Below are 13,352 nucleotides of genomic sequence, written 5' to 3'. Positions count from 1 at the left end.
CGATAAGCCCCCAGTAACCCGTCTGCCTGTAACAGCCGGTCACATGCTGCCGCGGAAGGAGGAAGGAAGGATTTGTGCTGCCTCATTGTACCGCAGGCAACATCCAACGGCTTCAGGGAGCCAAACTCCCTCTGGCCCCAGCCCCTGGCGCTTGAGGATGGGTCACGTCAGGGAGCAGCTCAGCGAGAACCAAACCAGAGACTTGGCCACGCTGGGAAAGCCACCCCACTGCTAGCCATGGGGTGAGGGGCCCCCGTGGGCCAAACCCACCCAGGCTCGGGCTAGCTCCGTAAGCTGCCCCCGCGCTCCCGAGGGGGCAGGGAAGGGAACGAGGAGTGAGCTGAGCTCGGGGAAGCAGAGACCCAACGGGGAGAGAGCAGGTTGCCAGAGAGATGAACAGGCAGCCAGTGAGAAGGGAAGGGCCTGAGAGAGGCAGGAAAGGGGGAGAAGACACCAGGGGGGGACCAGAAATGTGGGGAGGGTGAAGGGGGGACTGAAAGTGGGGCTCACTCCTAAAATAACCCACCTGCCTCTGACTAACCCCGGCGAGCCAAGAGCCCCCGTGGCTGCCCCTCCTCATCCAGCCAGACAAGCAGCTCAGAGGCAGCGCTCAGGAAAACCCGAGGGGTGTAAAAATAGTGCCAGAGCAGCACAGCTCACCCGGCGGGGGCTGAGAGGCGAGCGCTCTGTTCACCACACGGTCAGGCTCAGAGAGGCCTGGGGGGAGCCCAAAATAGTCCTCTGGCTCTGCAGCGCTGGGGAGGCCCCTTGCGGCAGGAGGCGGGAGATGGGGCCAGGAGGGATGGCTCAGCCCTCAGGCCCCATTCAATGACCCTGCCTGGTTGTCACAAGAGCAATTCCCCCAGCAGGGCCCCGGGTACCTCCTGATGGCAAGCAAGTCAGGAGAGTCCCTTCCAAACATGCTGCCAATTTGTAGCAGCGCCTGGCCCAGACCCCTGTTCTGTCACCAGGGCTGGACACGTCCGAAGCTCCAGTCTGGGTGTGGGCCAGGCCGTTAAAGTCTCGTCCCACGTTGCCTCCGGGTCCCCGGAGCCGGCTGTAATCGTGAGGTAGCTGGATGTTCCACACTGCTGTGTAATCACCTCCCTGAGACTCAAGGGGCAGGTGTTGGCTTTGGAGATGAAATGAGACACACCCACCCCACGCAGTGGGACTCCAGGAAGCCCCGGGACCATTCCCCTTCCCCGCCCTTCCTGGAGAACAGCGGCTCTCCCTCACTTTGCTTGTTACTGTTGGTCACCACCCCCATCAGCCAACGCTCATCTCCATCTGGGGGCAGGAAGAGGCTGCCGCTCACGGGGCTGGGAGCAGCTGCCGGGCCGCCCTCCCGCGAGCCACATCTGGCTGCAGTCGCCATCAAGATCTTGGGAGAGTCTCGAATGAACCGCAGCTCCTTCTAATTGAGCAGCAGCGCTGCTCGTTAATGTTAGAATTGCTGCGTGCTGCAATCGCCTTAGGCTCTTGCTTACGAAAAGCCAACGACTGGCACCTCTTACATGCGGCCACAAAGACTCAGGAGTTACCCAGCCGGCCAAAAACCTTGACGCTCTGATGCCTGAGGAGCTCTTCCTGCTGCCCAGATGTTGGCCCTCAGGCTACTTCTCCCACGGCTTCCTTCCATGAACGCCACCTCACTACCCATCATATTTTTTTCCTCTTGTCTCTTCTCTTGCAGGTGTCACATGGGGAACCTTCTTAAAGTGTTGACTTATAACGACCTTGAACAAGGCCCTAATTTTTTCCTTGACTTTGAACGTGAGATGGGATTTTTATTTTATTTTATTTTCCGCCCCCTCCACCCCCCACCCCAACATTCATGTCATTTTAAGTTTGTCGTCTCAGTTAATCTCCCATGGCATCGTACGCATTCCAGAAATTGTAGTGATTTCCTCCCCGCTTGGTCTCCCGTAGGCGATTCCCTTCTCAGGAAGCTGGTCTTGCCAGATGTTGGGGGATTTAACAGGCTGGTTTCCAAAGGGGTGGCAGGTCGTTCAGGGTGTTGGTTGGGGCATTTCAGAGCTGGATGGGGGCTTAGCTCTCCATCCCTAGTGCCGGTCCCATCCCTGTACGGATATCCTTCCCCTGTTGATTATAACCCAAAGCCACCTACAGAAGCTCAACCAGGCAGGTCCCAGCCAGAAGCTTGAATTCTTAACATTTACCTGCTTCTTCGGCCCACCCATTATTCCGGAGAGACAACATTAGCTAGCAGGGAGCTGTTCTCCTGTGCCATCAAGGCAATGGCGAGAAAGGACAGAGTGCAATCAGGCCAGAGAACTCTGCAGGGGAAGTGGGGCAGGAAGGGATCATCTGACGGGCCCATTCAGGAGCAGTAAGATTGGGAGTTGAGTCTAGAGTCTGGCCCAGTCAGGAAAGAAAGGGCCCCATTCCCTCCTCACGCCAGTATGATGCTGCTGTAGGACCATTGACTCCTGATTTGCTATGGGATCAGAACCAAGCCCATGGAGGGGAGTCATATTCCAAGGCAGCTCATTCCAATTGGGTTGTTCTCTCAGCAGGAGACGTTTCTTCCCTTTGATTTGCTTTGTGTTGTTTCCTTTGCACACGTTTCTTTTCCGTTGGGAGCCTGCGTGTGTGACTAGATCAGTGGGGCGAGGAGAGCAGGTCTCCAGAAGGTTCAGATCTGACTAGAGGACAGATGAGGCCTAGCGCTAGCCGGGGGCCTGGCCCTACTGGTGGGAGGTTTTCTAATTCCTTTTAGCACGTCTCTCATCAGCACTTTCTCCACAGACTTAGGCAGAGGAATCACTCTGTCTGCCCTTGCGCCCCAGACTAGCCAGTGCGTTTCCCCGGGTCTAACACTGCTCAGGGACCGGCCGCCAAAGATCTCGTGCTCTCGCTGTCCGATGCACGCGCTGAAATGTTGCTTTTTTTGGGGGGGTGATCTGATGCAGATGCTCAGCCCACAGAAGCCGAGACAGCTGTGTGGAACCAGGTCAACGCAGTGCTAGAGGAGGCACAGGCAATCCTGGCTGAACTGCAGTCCTACACGGGGGCTGGCCTGGAGATTAGAGAGGTACAGCTCTGCAGCTCCTCCAGCCATCAGCCTGGGGACACGGGCAGGGATTCAGGCACTAATGATGAGCTTGCCATCTTGGTTCCTTGCAGGCAATCCAAAATCCCAATGACCTCCAGCTACAGGAGAAGGCCTGGAATGCCGTGTGCCCTTTAGTGGCAAAGCTGAAACGTTTCTATGAGTTCTCTCTTCGACTGGGTGAGCCCAAACTCCACTAATAACTCAATCTCCATTCCCATCCCCCGAGCAAGGCTGGCTCCAGGCACCGGCCCAGCAAGCAGCTGCTTGGGGCGGCCAACGGTGAGGGGCGGCACGTCCGGATCTTCGGCAGCAATTCGGCGGCGGGTCCCTCACTCCCTCTCGGAGCGAAGGACCAGCTGCCGAATTCTGAAGCGGCAGCAGTAGAGCTGCAGATCGCGATCGCGGCTTTTTTTTTTTTTTTTTTGCTGTTTGGGGCAGCAAAAACCCTGGAGCCAGCCCTGCCCCCATGCATGCAGGTGTTGGCACAAAACTGCTGCTCTCGGCCCACATCCAGCTCCCCGCCCTGCACATCACCTGTCCTTTATTCAGAACAACCAGCGCATCCACTCAGCAAGGCCTGCAGCATTTGGCCTTGGGCTTCAGAAGGGAGGATGGTCTCATAGTTAAGGCTCAGGAGTGGGGCTCCACCCTGGGTTCAAACAGGGCCGCCCAGAGGATTCTGGGGGCCCGGGGTCTTTGGCGGCGGGGGGCCCTTCCGTTCCGGGACCCGCCGCCGAAGTGCCCCGAAGACCCGCGGCGGGGGCCCCCCTCCGCCGAATTACCGCCGAAGCGGGACCCGCCGCCGAAGCGCAGCCCAGTCTTCGGCGGTAATTCTGCGGCGGGGAGGCCCCGCCGCGGGTCTTCGGGGCACTTCGGCGGCGGGTCCCGGAACGGAAGGGCCCCCTGCCACCGAATTACTGCCGAAGACCCCCCGCCGGCGAAGACCGGGAGCGAAGAAGCTCCTGCGCCCGGCCCCGCAAGATTTTTCCGGGGCCCCCGGAGCGAGTGAGGGACCCCGCTCCAGGGGCCCCGAAAAACTCTCGTGGGGGCCCCTGTGGGGCTCGGGGCAAATTGCCCCTCTTTTCCCCCCCTCTGGGCGGCCCTGGGTTCAAACCCTGATGCTGCCACTGTCTTGCGTGTCTAAAGCAAGTCACTGTGCCACTCTGTGCCTCCGTTTAGACTTGAGATTAGATGAAGGTTTCTAACCATCAGAGGAGTGAAGTTCTGGAACAGCCTTCCAAGGGGAGCAGTGGGGGCAAAAGACATCTCTGGCTTCAAGACTAAGCTTGAGAAGTTTATGGAGGGGATGGTACGATGGGACAGCCTAATTTTGGCAATTAATTGATCTTTGACTATTAGCAGTAAATATGCCCAATGGGCTGTGATGGGATGTTAGGTGGGATGGGATCTGAGTTACTACAGAGAATTCTTTCCTGGGTGCTGGCTCCTGAGTCTTGCCCACATGCTCAGGGTTTAGCTGGTCGCCATATCTGGGGTCAGGAAGGAATTTTCCTCCAGGGCAGATTGGCAGAGGCCCTGGGGGATTTTCACCTTCCTCTGCAGCGTGGGGCACGAGTGACTTGCTGGAGGATTCTCTGCACCTTGAAGTCTTTAAACCATGATTTGAGGACTTCTGTAGCTCAGACATAGGTCAGGGGGTTGTTACAGGAGTGGGTGGGTGAGAGTCTGTGGCCTGCGTTGTGTGGGAGGTCAGACTAGACGATCATAATGGTCCCTTCTGACAGGGGTGGGGAGATGGAGAGGCTAGATTCACTGATATATGAAAAATGGATTGGCTAAAAGGGGCTGAAAAGGACACAACAGATCAGATTATCAGCTCCGTTCCAGTGACCTCAGGTGACTGGGTGGCTGAAATAGGCTGGCTCCCTTCCTTCACTGAGCCATCTGGGGGCTGCTCACCTTTGGAATGAGATCAAGAGGATTCACCCAGGAAATAACCCCGCTGTTAAACGAGAATAAAGAGATTTGCTTCCGACAGCTTGCAGGGAGGGGAAACACCATTGGTGTCCCGGAGAGAGAGAAAAGCCCCTGAGTGCGGGAGATGGAGCGGTTATATCCCAGAACCTGCAGTTAAGTCTGCTGCAAGCTAAGTCTGAACTGCTCCATACTGGGGAGGAGGCTGGAGGGGTTAAGCCTGGAGCACTGGTAATCGCTTTGTGTTCACACGGTGACATGACACCCTGCAATGCATCATTTTTCTCTCCTTCCGCTCCCAGAGAACGCTCTGCGCAGCTTGCTGGAAGCTCTGACCAGCCCACCCTATGCCCCGACTCAGCACCTGGAGAGAGAACAAGCCCTAGCAAAGCAGTTTGCAGAAATCCTACACTTCACTCTCACCTTCGACGAGTTCAAGGTAGGGAAGCTTTGCACGTCCGACTGGAGACGGAACACGGGAGCTTTGAAACTCGGCTTTCCCAGGGCCGCTCAGCTGGTAGAGAGTCAATGCTGCATGATGTATTAACAGCCCAATGCAAGCCATGCTGTGCAGGGAGTCAATATTCCCTGGCATGTTCCTCCTTGTAATCTGAGTCATGACTTGGTGAATTATCTCTGGTTTACTTGACATGCAAGCATCAACCAAATGAACTGTTAGTTAAACAGGCAGTGGAGCTAGACTACATGAGGTCCTCTGGACCATTCCCACCCATCGCCGCTGGAGTATCATCCCTTTTATCCACTCCTCTTTTCAACCAACTCTTGGAAAGCTGGCCCTCAGTTTAATAGATCCAGATCTAGGACCCATTTTGCCCTATGGGAACATTACCAAAAGCAGCTGATCAGACCTCCAGTCTTCTCTGTCTATGTTTGCTGCAGATGACCAACCCTGCCATCCAGAACGATTTTAGCTACTACAGAAGAACTCTCAGCCGAAATCGCATTAACAATTTACAGGTAAGAGGTTGGTCCCCCTCCCAAAGGGTTTGAGTTCCACTGTCAGAGCAGTGTGGGGATGAAGCCTAGCACAGAATGAGCATGGATATGGAAGTCTTCTTAGCCTTGCTAGCCCAGGTTAACACTGGGTAAAAAGCTTTGGGGGTGAACTCTGCATAAACTGCTAGAAAAGTAAGATGAGAGATTCTTGCAGAGGCAGTGGTTGTCACTAGATGCTCTACCAGGTGGTTGGCAGAACTAAACATCTTGAGGACCAAGCAGTGGAGGACACGGGCAGTGAGTGGGCCTCTCATAAAGTGATGTGCAGAATGAACTGGAGGATGGCTGAGTTAGGTCCCCATGCCCCCCTGCAGCACCAGCAAGGCTTGGGGTGAGCAAATCTGAAGCCGGTCTGGGTTGAACCCCCAAGTTCAGCAAACCCAGACCTGAACTGGGAGGTGTGAGCTGGTGAGGTTATAGTCTGGCTCTGTTCAGCACATTCCAACAGGGCAGATTAGGCTGGGCTAGACATTTTCAGCATTTGCCCAGTCCTGTTGGGATTAACGTGAGCAAGACGTCTTTCGCATCTCATGTCCTGCAGTTGGATGCCGAGAGTGACGTTAACAATGAAATGGCCAACAGGATGTCTCTCTTCTACGCAGAGGCCACGCCTATGCTTAAAACTCTAAGCAACGCCACAACCAAGTTTGTTTCAGAGGTGAGTGAGCCCCAAAGACAGAAAGAGAAACCAAAAACTGGGAGAAGGGGGGGCCAGAGGAGAGAAATATAGACAATAACCTAGATGTACCTGTTGGGTAAACCAGTGAGACTCCACTGAAGTCAATCAAGCTGTGCCCAGCAGCAAGAGTCACCACGAGAGAAAATACGTTGTGAGCTTTGGAAGGATTCCTCCACGAATTCAGCACATCTCCAACATCCCTGGTCATGGACGTCCTGCGTCATAAGAAACAGGCGTGTCTAAGCCACAGGCATGGAGAGCTGTCCATTAGCAGCACAGGCAGGGGAGTTTATAGAGTAAGACCAACTGGACAGGGATTAGGGAAATAGCGATACGATGAAGTGATTCAGTTCCTAACTGACGCCTCCTCTCCAGCGAGGGGCACACGGGATCAGGAGGCAAATCTATTCCCTCTCTTGTTCTCTCCTTTCAGAACAAGACCCTCCCCATTGAGGACACAACTGACTGTCTAAGCACCATGGCCTGTGTCTGCAGGGTGATGCTGGAGACCCCGTGAGTGTTTCATCCTGGCCCGTGTGCCTAGGCGCGGAACCCGGGCTGGCAGATGGCTTCTAAAATCAGAGGCCAGCAGGAAGCCAAGGGGCGGAATTCAAGCACAGTACACTGGGAAGGCCGGGACTAAGCGGTCACCTTGTCAGGAGTGAATCCATGCAGTGCCCGAGCGCTGAGAGATCCTTGCAGGTCCCCAAGCCCAACTTTAATAGGCACCCATATAGCAGGGGCATGGACGGGTAGAATCTCTCCCACCTGTGACACCCCCTCCCCCCCATGGGACGCTCTCGCTCATCTCCCTTCACTTGCCAGCAGCAATAAGGACCCCGAGTCAGACCCTGCCAGACTTCCCTCTGCTTGTCACTTTGACCCCTCTCTTGATTTCAGGGAATACAGGAGCCGGTTCACCAACACCGAGACCCTTCTCTTCTGCATGCGAGTGATGGTTGGCGTCATTATCCTCTACGATCACGTTCACCCCGTGGGGGCTTTCGCAAAGACCTCCAAAATCGATGTGAGTGACACCTTGGGTCTCAATAGCTGGCGCACTGCCCAGCAAAGGGGCACTGGAAAAAAAATCATGAGGGAGTGAAGCCGTCTGAGATGGGGAGTGCCATGGGGCCTACAGGCATAGGTTTGGTGGTTAGCAGGAGCTGTCCTGCTGGCCACCTCCTGCATCAGGGCAGAGTGAGAAAGAAGACACTTAACCTCCACCCAGGTTCTACTGGTTCTTCTGGGCTGAAAGAGCCCATCACAAGTAGCTGAGCAAGAATCGCTCCTGCTCTCCTATCTCTGAGCAATGAGGTCTTGGTCAGCATGAAATACACAAGGGGTGACATCCCGCAGAGCCAAGCTTAGCAAAGCGCTTACTGGCCAGCAACTCACTTTTGGCTTTCCAGGCTGCCCAAAGAGCATGAGTTCTACCACAGCTAGATTCCCATCTGCAGTAACGCACCCCAGGACACACGAGACACACCCCAGGACAGGGGACTCCATGCACTGCACTGGTCCACTGGAGCAGCTGTCAGCCAGCTGACAGACACAGCAGTCAGCCTAGAACGCAGTGCAGGCCGGGGACAAATCCCAATCCAGGATTTTATGAATACGGTAGGAAGGAAACGATGGAGATAAATAGATGGATGGAGGAAGGGACTAAGGCTGTCTCACGACTATACATTTACCACCACTTGATGCAGCTCCCTTGGGGATAGCACCGGTGAGAAATCTAGAGACGGTCAGTGGCTGGTGTTTCAACTCTTCTCAGAGGAGGTCTTAGAGGACATTGTGGTTAATACACCAAGGGCCTGGTCTACACTGGAGGTCCCACCACTGCAGTGCTGCAACCAGTAGCAGCACGGGTGGGACATGTTAAGAAACAGAGTCTATGTCAACACAGCAAATGAAGGTGTGATTTCAGTGCTTTAATGTGGATCCTGGGTATGCATTCAGGTTGCTGGCCCACCATGTCTTCCCTGCTGTTGTTAACCGTGCTAGCTAGACTGAGGCAAAGGTGCTTGTGCCTTCCTACGCTACAATCACCCCTTCGTCTGCTGGGTGGAGACAAAGCCAAAAAGGAGACGGACAGAACAGCCAAGACACAGCTGGGAAGTGTGAGGGGAAGGACAGGCTAAGAGAGGCGTGGGTAAGGGAGCTGCTGGTCCCTGCTCCCACCTGCCACGTGCTCTTTTCAGTGGAGCACTGACCCGCCTGGCTCTTTCTGTTTAATCCTGGTAGATGAAAGGATGCATCAAAGTCTTGAAAGATCAGCCTTCAACCAGCACAGAGGGGCTCCTGAACGCACTGAGGTATGTACAGCTCTGTCCGCCCCGACCAACGGCTGCCTTTGCATGTTCCGCATTGAGAATGGGGGTGGGGGCGAAACAGGAGCCGTGGTCACATGAGCTGCCTTTCCTGTCCTCCTTCACTGCTGAAAAGCCTCAAGATTCTTCTTTCCCCTCAGAGCCAGCTCAGATCGCAATCGAGGGCAGGGAGTAGGTGGTCAGGTTTGGCGCCAGTTCCCAGTGGAAACACGTCCAGGTTGCAGAAACAGCATCGCTAATTGGAGCAGTAATGCTGAGAAGGTGGAAATTCCACCATGCTGACAGGGATTTTAGCAACTGTGTCAGAGAGAGAGACAGAGAGACGAGATTTTCGCAGCCAGCTGAGGAATGTCAATGAGAGTTGTATGTCTTTGGTTACATCTACACAGTGATTGTAGTGCAGGTTGGCATATCTAGCAAATGTAGCTGGTGCATGGAATCATGGTCATGAAGACCTGGTGACAAAGGCTTGCTGACCCCAGGACAAGCCTGCTAGTGACTCTGGGTACATCCTGAGGTTGCTGGCCAGGGTCTGTGCTGCTGTGTCTTCACTGCTATTGTTGCCCGCACTAGCTAGGTTAAAATTAGTGCAGACATGCAACCCATGCTACAATCACAACTTCACTTGCTGAGTAGGCATATTCGAAATCCCCTTGTCAGCTCTGATAAATCATGTGTGCGTCTGTATACACAGAGAGTGTATTTGATCTAGCAGAGAACGGTCTAACAGGGTTGTGATGGCAAAGACCATCTCTTACTATGCGTATGTGCAGCACCTAACACAATCTCAGCTAAGGCCCCCAGGCACTGCAGGAATACACATAGTAATCATGCTTTCAAGTCCCTGAGTCAGCCAGTGCAAAAATTGTGTTTCTGGTGCGCGCCCATTGCTCTCTCTGAGGCATTGATAAAAAAATGCATGAGACTAGAACTCTTGGTTCCAGGTCCAGCGGGCTTCCTTTCAAGTGTCAGCTGTAGCACACCCATGGAGGCGTTCTCCCATAGATGTTTAGGTTGATCTCAGCTATGATCTGCTCCCATTAGATAGATCCTTCGGAGTGCTGGTCTCCGGCGTCTCTGAATCTGGTGTCCGATGCTGCTGCTCTGCTGGCCTGGTGGCTAGGGAAAGGGTCAGGGTTCAGGTGTGTGTCGAAGCGCATCTCTTGCAGCTGAACTCTGTTCCACAGCACATTTCCCATCCCTTGGATTCGACGCCGTGTCACACACAGGTTCTCAGTCTAAATCCCACTTCACAAGAGAAATGGCTCCTCCATAAGGGGCATCAGTCCTACCTTGCGTGGTAAAGTCCCGCTTCTATCTGTGCCTTGCCGTTCCCTTCTCCGTCCTGAGTGTTCACTGTTCAGAGGTTTCCTGGTGGGACAGGATTAAAATGTGGCGTCAGCGTAAACACCACAGTGTGAACGGGGGCACCAGCGGTGCTGTGACTCTCCGTGTGGCCAGGGGCGAGTCACCGCACTGCTGGGTGCCTCCGTTCATCCATGAAATGGGGCTGGCATTGCCTAGTAGCATCGGTCTTGTCCTCTCTGCCCAATGGGGACACTACACCGGTGGCAGAGAGAGTAAGGGCTGGATTTCAGAGGCGTTGAGCACCGACAGCTGCAACTGACATCAAATGAGATGCCCAGCACCTCCCACAACCTTGCCCAAGGCCACCAGTGAGTTCATGGCAGAGCCAGCGTCAGAGTCTAGGAATTACAGCCCCAGTCCTGTGCTCAGACCACTAGCTAATTGTGCTGCTTCAAGGACACACTTATTTATTGAGGGGGGAGGTCGGGTCATGAGGCTTAATGGCTTGAAAAGCACCAGGTGGACTCTTCAGGGGCATAAATCCCCCTGCTCCGTTTGCAGGTACACCACCCGGCACCTCAACGACGACAGCACATCCAAGCAGATCCGGGCCCTGCTGCAGTGAGCGCCTCGAGAGCGGTGCGGGGGGGATCTGTCCGGCTGGGGCCTGGAGGCTTCACTTAGAACTGTCAGCAGAAAATTTTAAATGTTGCCATGTTGCTATAAATAACCATGATCATATTCCTCATTTTGTAAAGAAAGGGAAAAAGTTTTTAAAAAAATAAAGAGACAGAAATACAAGAACAAGCTAAGCAGCCCACAAATCCGCCCTCCCCAACGTCCCCCTCCGCCCCCACCTCCCTCTAAAAAAGATCAGTGTCCGAGTCTGACAGGCTGTGTGTCACTCACTCCGTGCGTCTCCGTTCCCCCGCCCCATCAGTGGTGACGTGACATGCCCAGTTCTCTGAGCTTGGGGTGGGGGCTAGGGGATGGAAGCCTGGGAGCAGGGGGGCGTCCCATGGTTCCCACAGGGGTACAGTGTAGGGTCACTTTATCTGGACTACGCCCCCCAAGTGCGAAGGGAGGGGTCCAGGGCAGGGCTGGCAGGAAGCCTCCCTTCCTGACAGATGTAAATAATGTGCGTGAATCGCTCCAAGGGTCCGGCTGTGACGATGATGATGATGAAGAAGAAGAAGAAGAAAAAGGCATCGTCTTTAAATCCTCTCCCACTGAGTCCATTGAAAATAGCTCAGTGGTACCTTTTAGATTTTTAATATAAAACAATTAAAATCCACTCACCTGTTATTTTGTACATTTTTGTGTGAAATAAAATAAAATTTAATCTGTTTATTGCCCGACTGGCGCCGTCTCTGTTACTTGGCCTCGCTGGGGTTTGCTCTACAGGGGGAAGGGGTCATCAGCAACCCCCCCCTGCAATCAGCTGTCCATCGCCCCCTGGGCAGGCTGGGCCCGGAGAGGCCACCCTCCCAGTGACTGCTTCCCCTGCGTTATAGCAGTGCCAGCCTGTGCTCTCAAAAGATCCACCACTATTTCGTCCCCTTTCGCTGCAAAATGTTGACGGCTCCCAACAGCCTCTTTCTCCCCTCCCCCCGGCAGAGATGCACCATCTTCCTCCTAAGTGTGGCCACCTGACCCCTTCCACCTGTGCCGCTGCCTTCCTGCTGCAGCCGGGAGCCCTCGGTCATTGGGACTTGGGGGCCAAGGATCCACACTCTGGCCTGGGTCCACTCCTGAGTCCAGCTGGCAAAGGCTAGCACCGGAGTAGCAACGCTGGGCCCTGCAGCAGCGCTGGCGACGGCCAGAGTCGCTCCGGTGGCCTGCAGCGGGGGGAGCCGGGAGCGGTGCCCGTTTGCAGCCAGGGGAAACAAACTGGACCAGCGCCACCGATGCCCCTGGCTCTCTGAGGTTGCCCGGCTCAGTTCAGCCGGTGTTTGTGCCGCGTCTCTTGTCCAGCAGATGGCCCCACGACACTATCGGAGGCTGGCTGGTAATTGCATCGCTGCTCGTTTGCCCCAGGCCCCAGGCCCAGGCTCGGTCTCAGCAGCGCCAGAGAAATCCAAGCCCTGGCAGCACCTGCTGAGACGCAGCTGCCAGAGCTGAAACCGTCAATTCTCTGCGCACGTTTGTATTAAAGAAGCCGAAGAACGGGCCGGCCGTTAGGCTGGGGCCATTCCCGTGACGCGGTACCAGCCATGGGGGACCGGGGCGGGAGTGACGAATGGGAGGGAATTTCCAGCCCGCAGTCAGCGGCGGCCCAGTGAGAATCAGCGAGCGCAGGACAGGCCGAAGGCCACGCCAGGCCTGGGAGCTGCCCCAGCTCCCATCAGCTCCGAGCCAGGGCACCACGGTACAGCCCAGAGCCTCAGAGGCCCCCCGGGGACACTCCTCACCTGGGCGCGTTGGTTGAAATGGAACCTGCCCCATCGTGTCTGGATGTACGGCTGGGCCCAAGGGCGGGGGGGGTGTCAGGGTTTGTATCGACTTCAGCCCCCAACCCATTTATCTTTCTGGCCCAGGCACCAGACTCTCAGTCGTTGCACTGGGGCACCATCTCCCCCAGCCCCCAGGACCGTGCCCCCCTACCTGTCCCCCCGCTTTCAGCTCCTGCCTCTCTGCCAATGACTCCCACCTTCACCTCTTCCGTCTCTTCCTCAGCTGCCTTTCCGGTACCTCAGGCAGGACATCCGGCCATGATCCATCAGCTCCAACTAATCCCAACCACTCCCCACCTCTTCTCTAGCACAGGCGACAACCCGCTAGCCCTCGCCCCCCGCCCCCAACAAGCTCCTCCATGCAGCGTCTCCTCCCCACTCTGGGGGGGTGGGGGGGGTTAGCAGTGGGAGTGGGGAGGAGGCCTCGCTCCTCTCCACCGCAGCAGGCCCTGCCATGCCAGTCACTGGCCTCCACCGCCAGCCCAGCCACATCCCCCTGCCCTCCTCAAGGTCACCCCCTCCCCATCCCCTGTTTTGGAGCCTCTGCT

General features: G+C 55.5%; 1 protein-coding gene across 5 annotated transcripts in view; it reads left to right on the top strand.

Moving 5' to 3' along the window:
* The window catches only part of LOC123355488 (CYFIP-related Rac1 interactor A-like), a 36,119-nt gene extending 24,801 nt beyond the window's left edge, over window positions 1-11,318 (top strand). For 3 of the 5 annotated variants that reach the window (XM_044998023.1, XM_044998025.1, XM_044998024.1), the window contains 10 exons: window positions 1,697-1,776; window positions 2,937-3,058; window positions 3,151-3,256; window positions 5,317-5,453; window positions 5,915-5,992; window positions 6,573-6,689; window positions 7,144-7,223; window positions 7,611-7,737; window positions 8,958-9,028; window positions 10,913-11,318. In XM_044998023.1, coding sequence (XP_044853958.1) covers window positions 1,697-1,776; window positions 2,937-3,058; window positions 3,151-3,256; window positions 5,317-5,453; window positions 5,915-5,992; window positions 6,573-6,689; window positions 7,144-7,223; window positions 7,611-7,737; window positions 8,958-9,028; window positions 10,913-10,976 — 982 coding nt within the window. In that variant the 3' untranslated portion in view covers window positions 10,977-11,318. Of the gene's footprint in view, window positions 1-493; window positions 1,777-2,936; window positions 3,059-3,150; window positions 3,257-5,316; window positions 5,454-5,914; window positions 5,993-6,572; window positions 6,690-7,143; window positions 7,224-7,610; window positions 7,738-8,957; window positions 9,029-10,912 lie in introns of those variants that run through there. The other 2 variants (XM_044998022.1, XM_044998026.1) reach the window with 2 other exon arrangements.
* The last annotated feature ends 2,034 nt before the right edge of the window (window positions 11,319-13,352 follow it).

The sequence above is a fragment of the Mauremys mutica genome, chromosome 23 (assembly GCF_020497125.1).
Source record: "Mauremys mutica isolate MM-2020 ecotype Southern chromosome 23, ASM2049712v1, whole genome shotgun sequence".
Taxonomy (NCBI): Eukaryota; Metazoa; Chordata; order Testudines; family Geoemydidae; genus Mauremys; species Mauremys mutica.
This window is presented reverse-complemented; position numbering and strand designations above follow the sequence as displayed.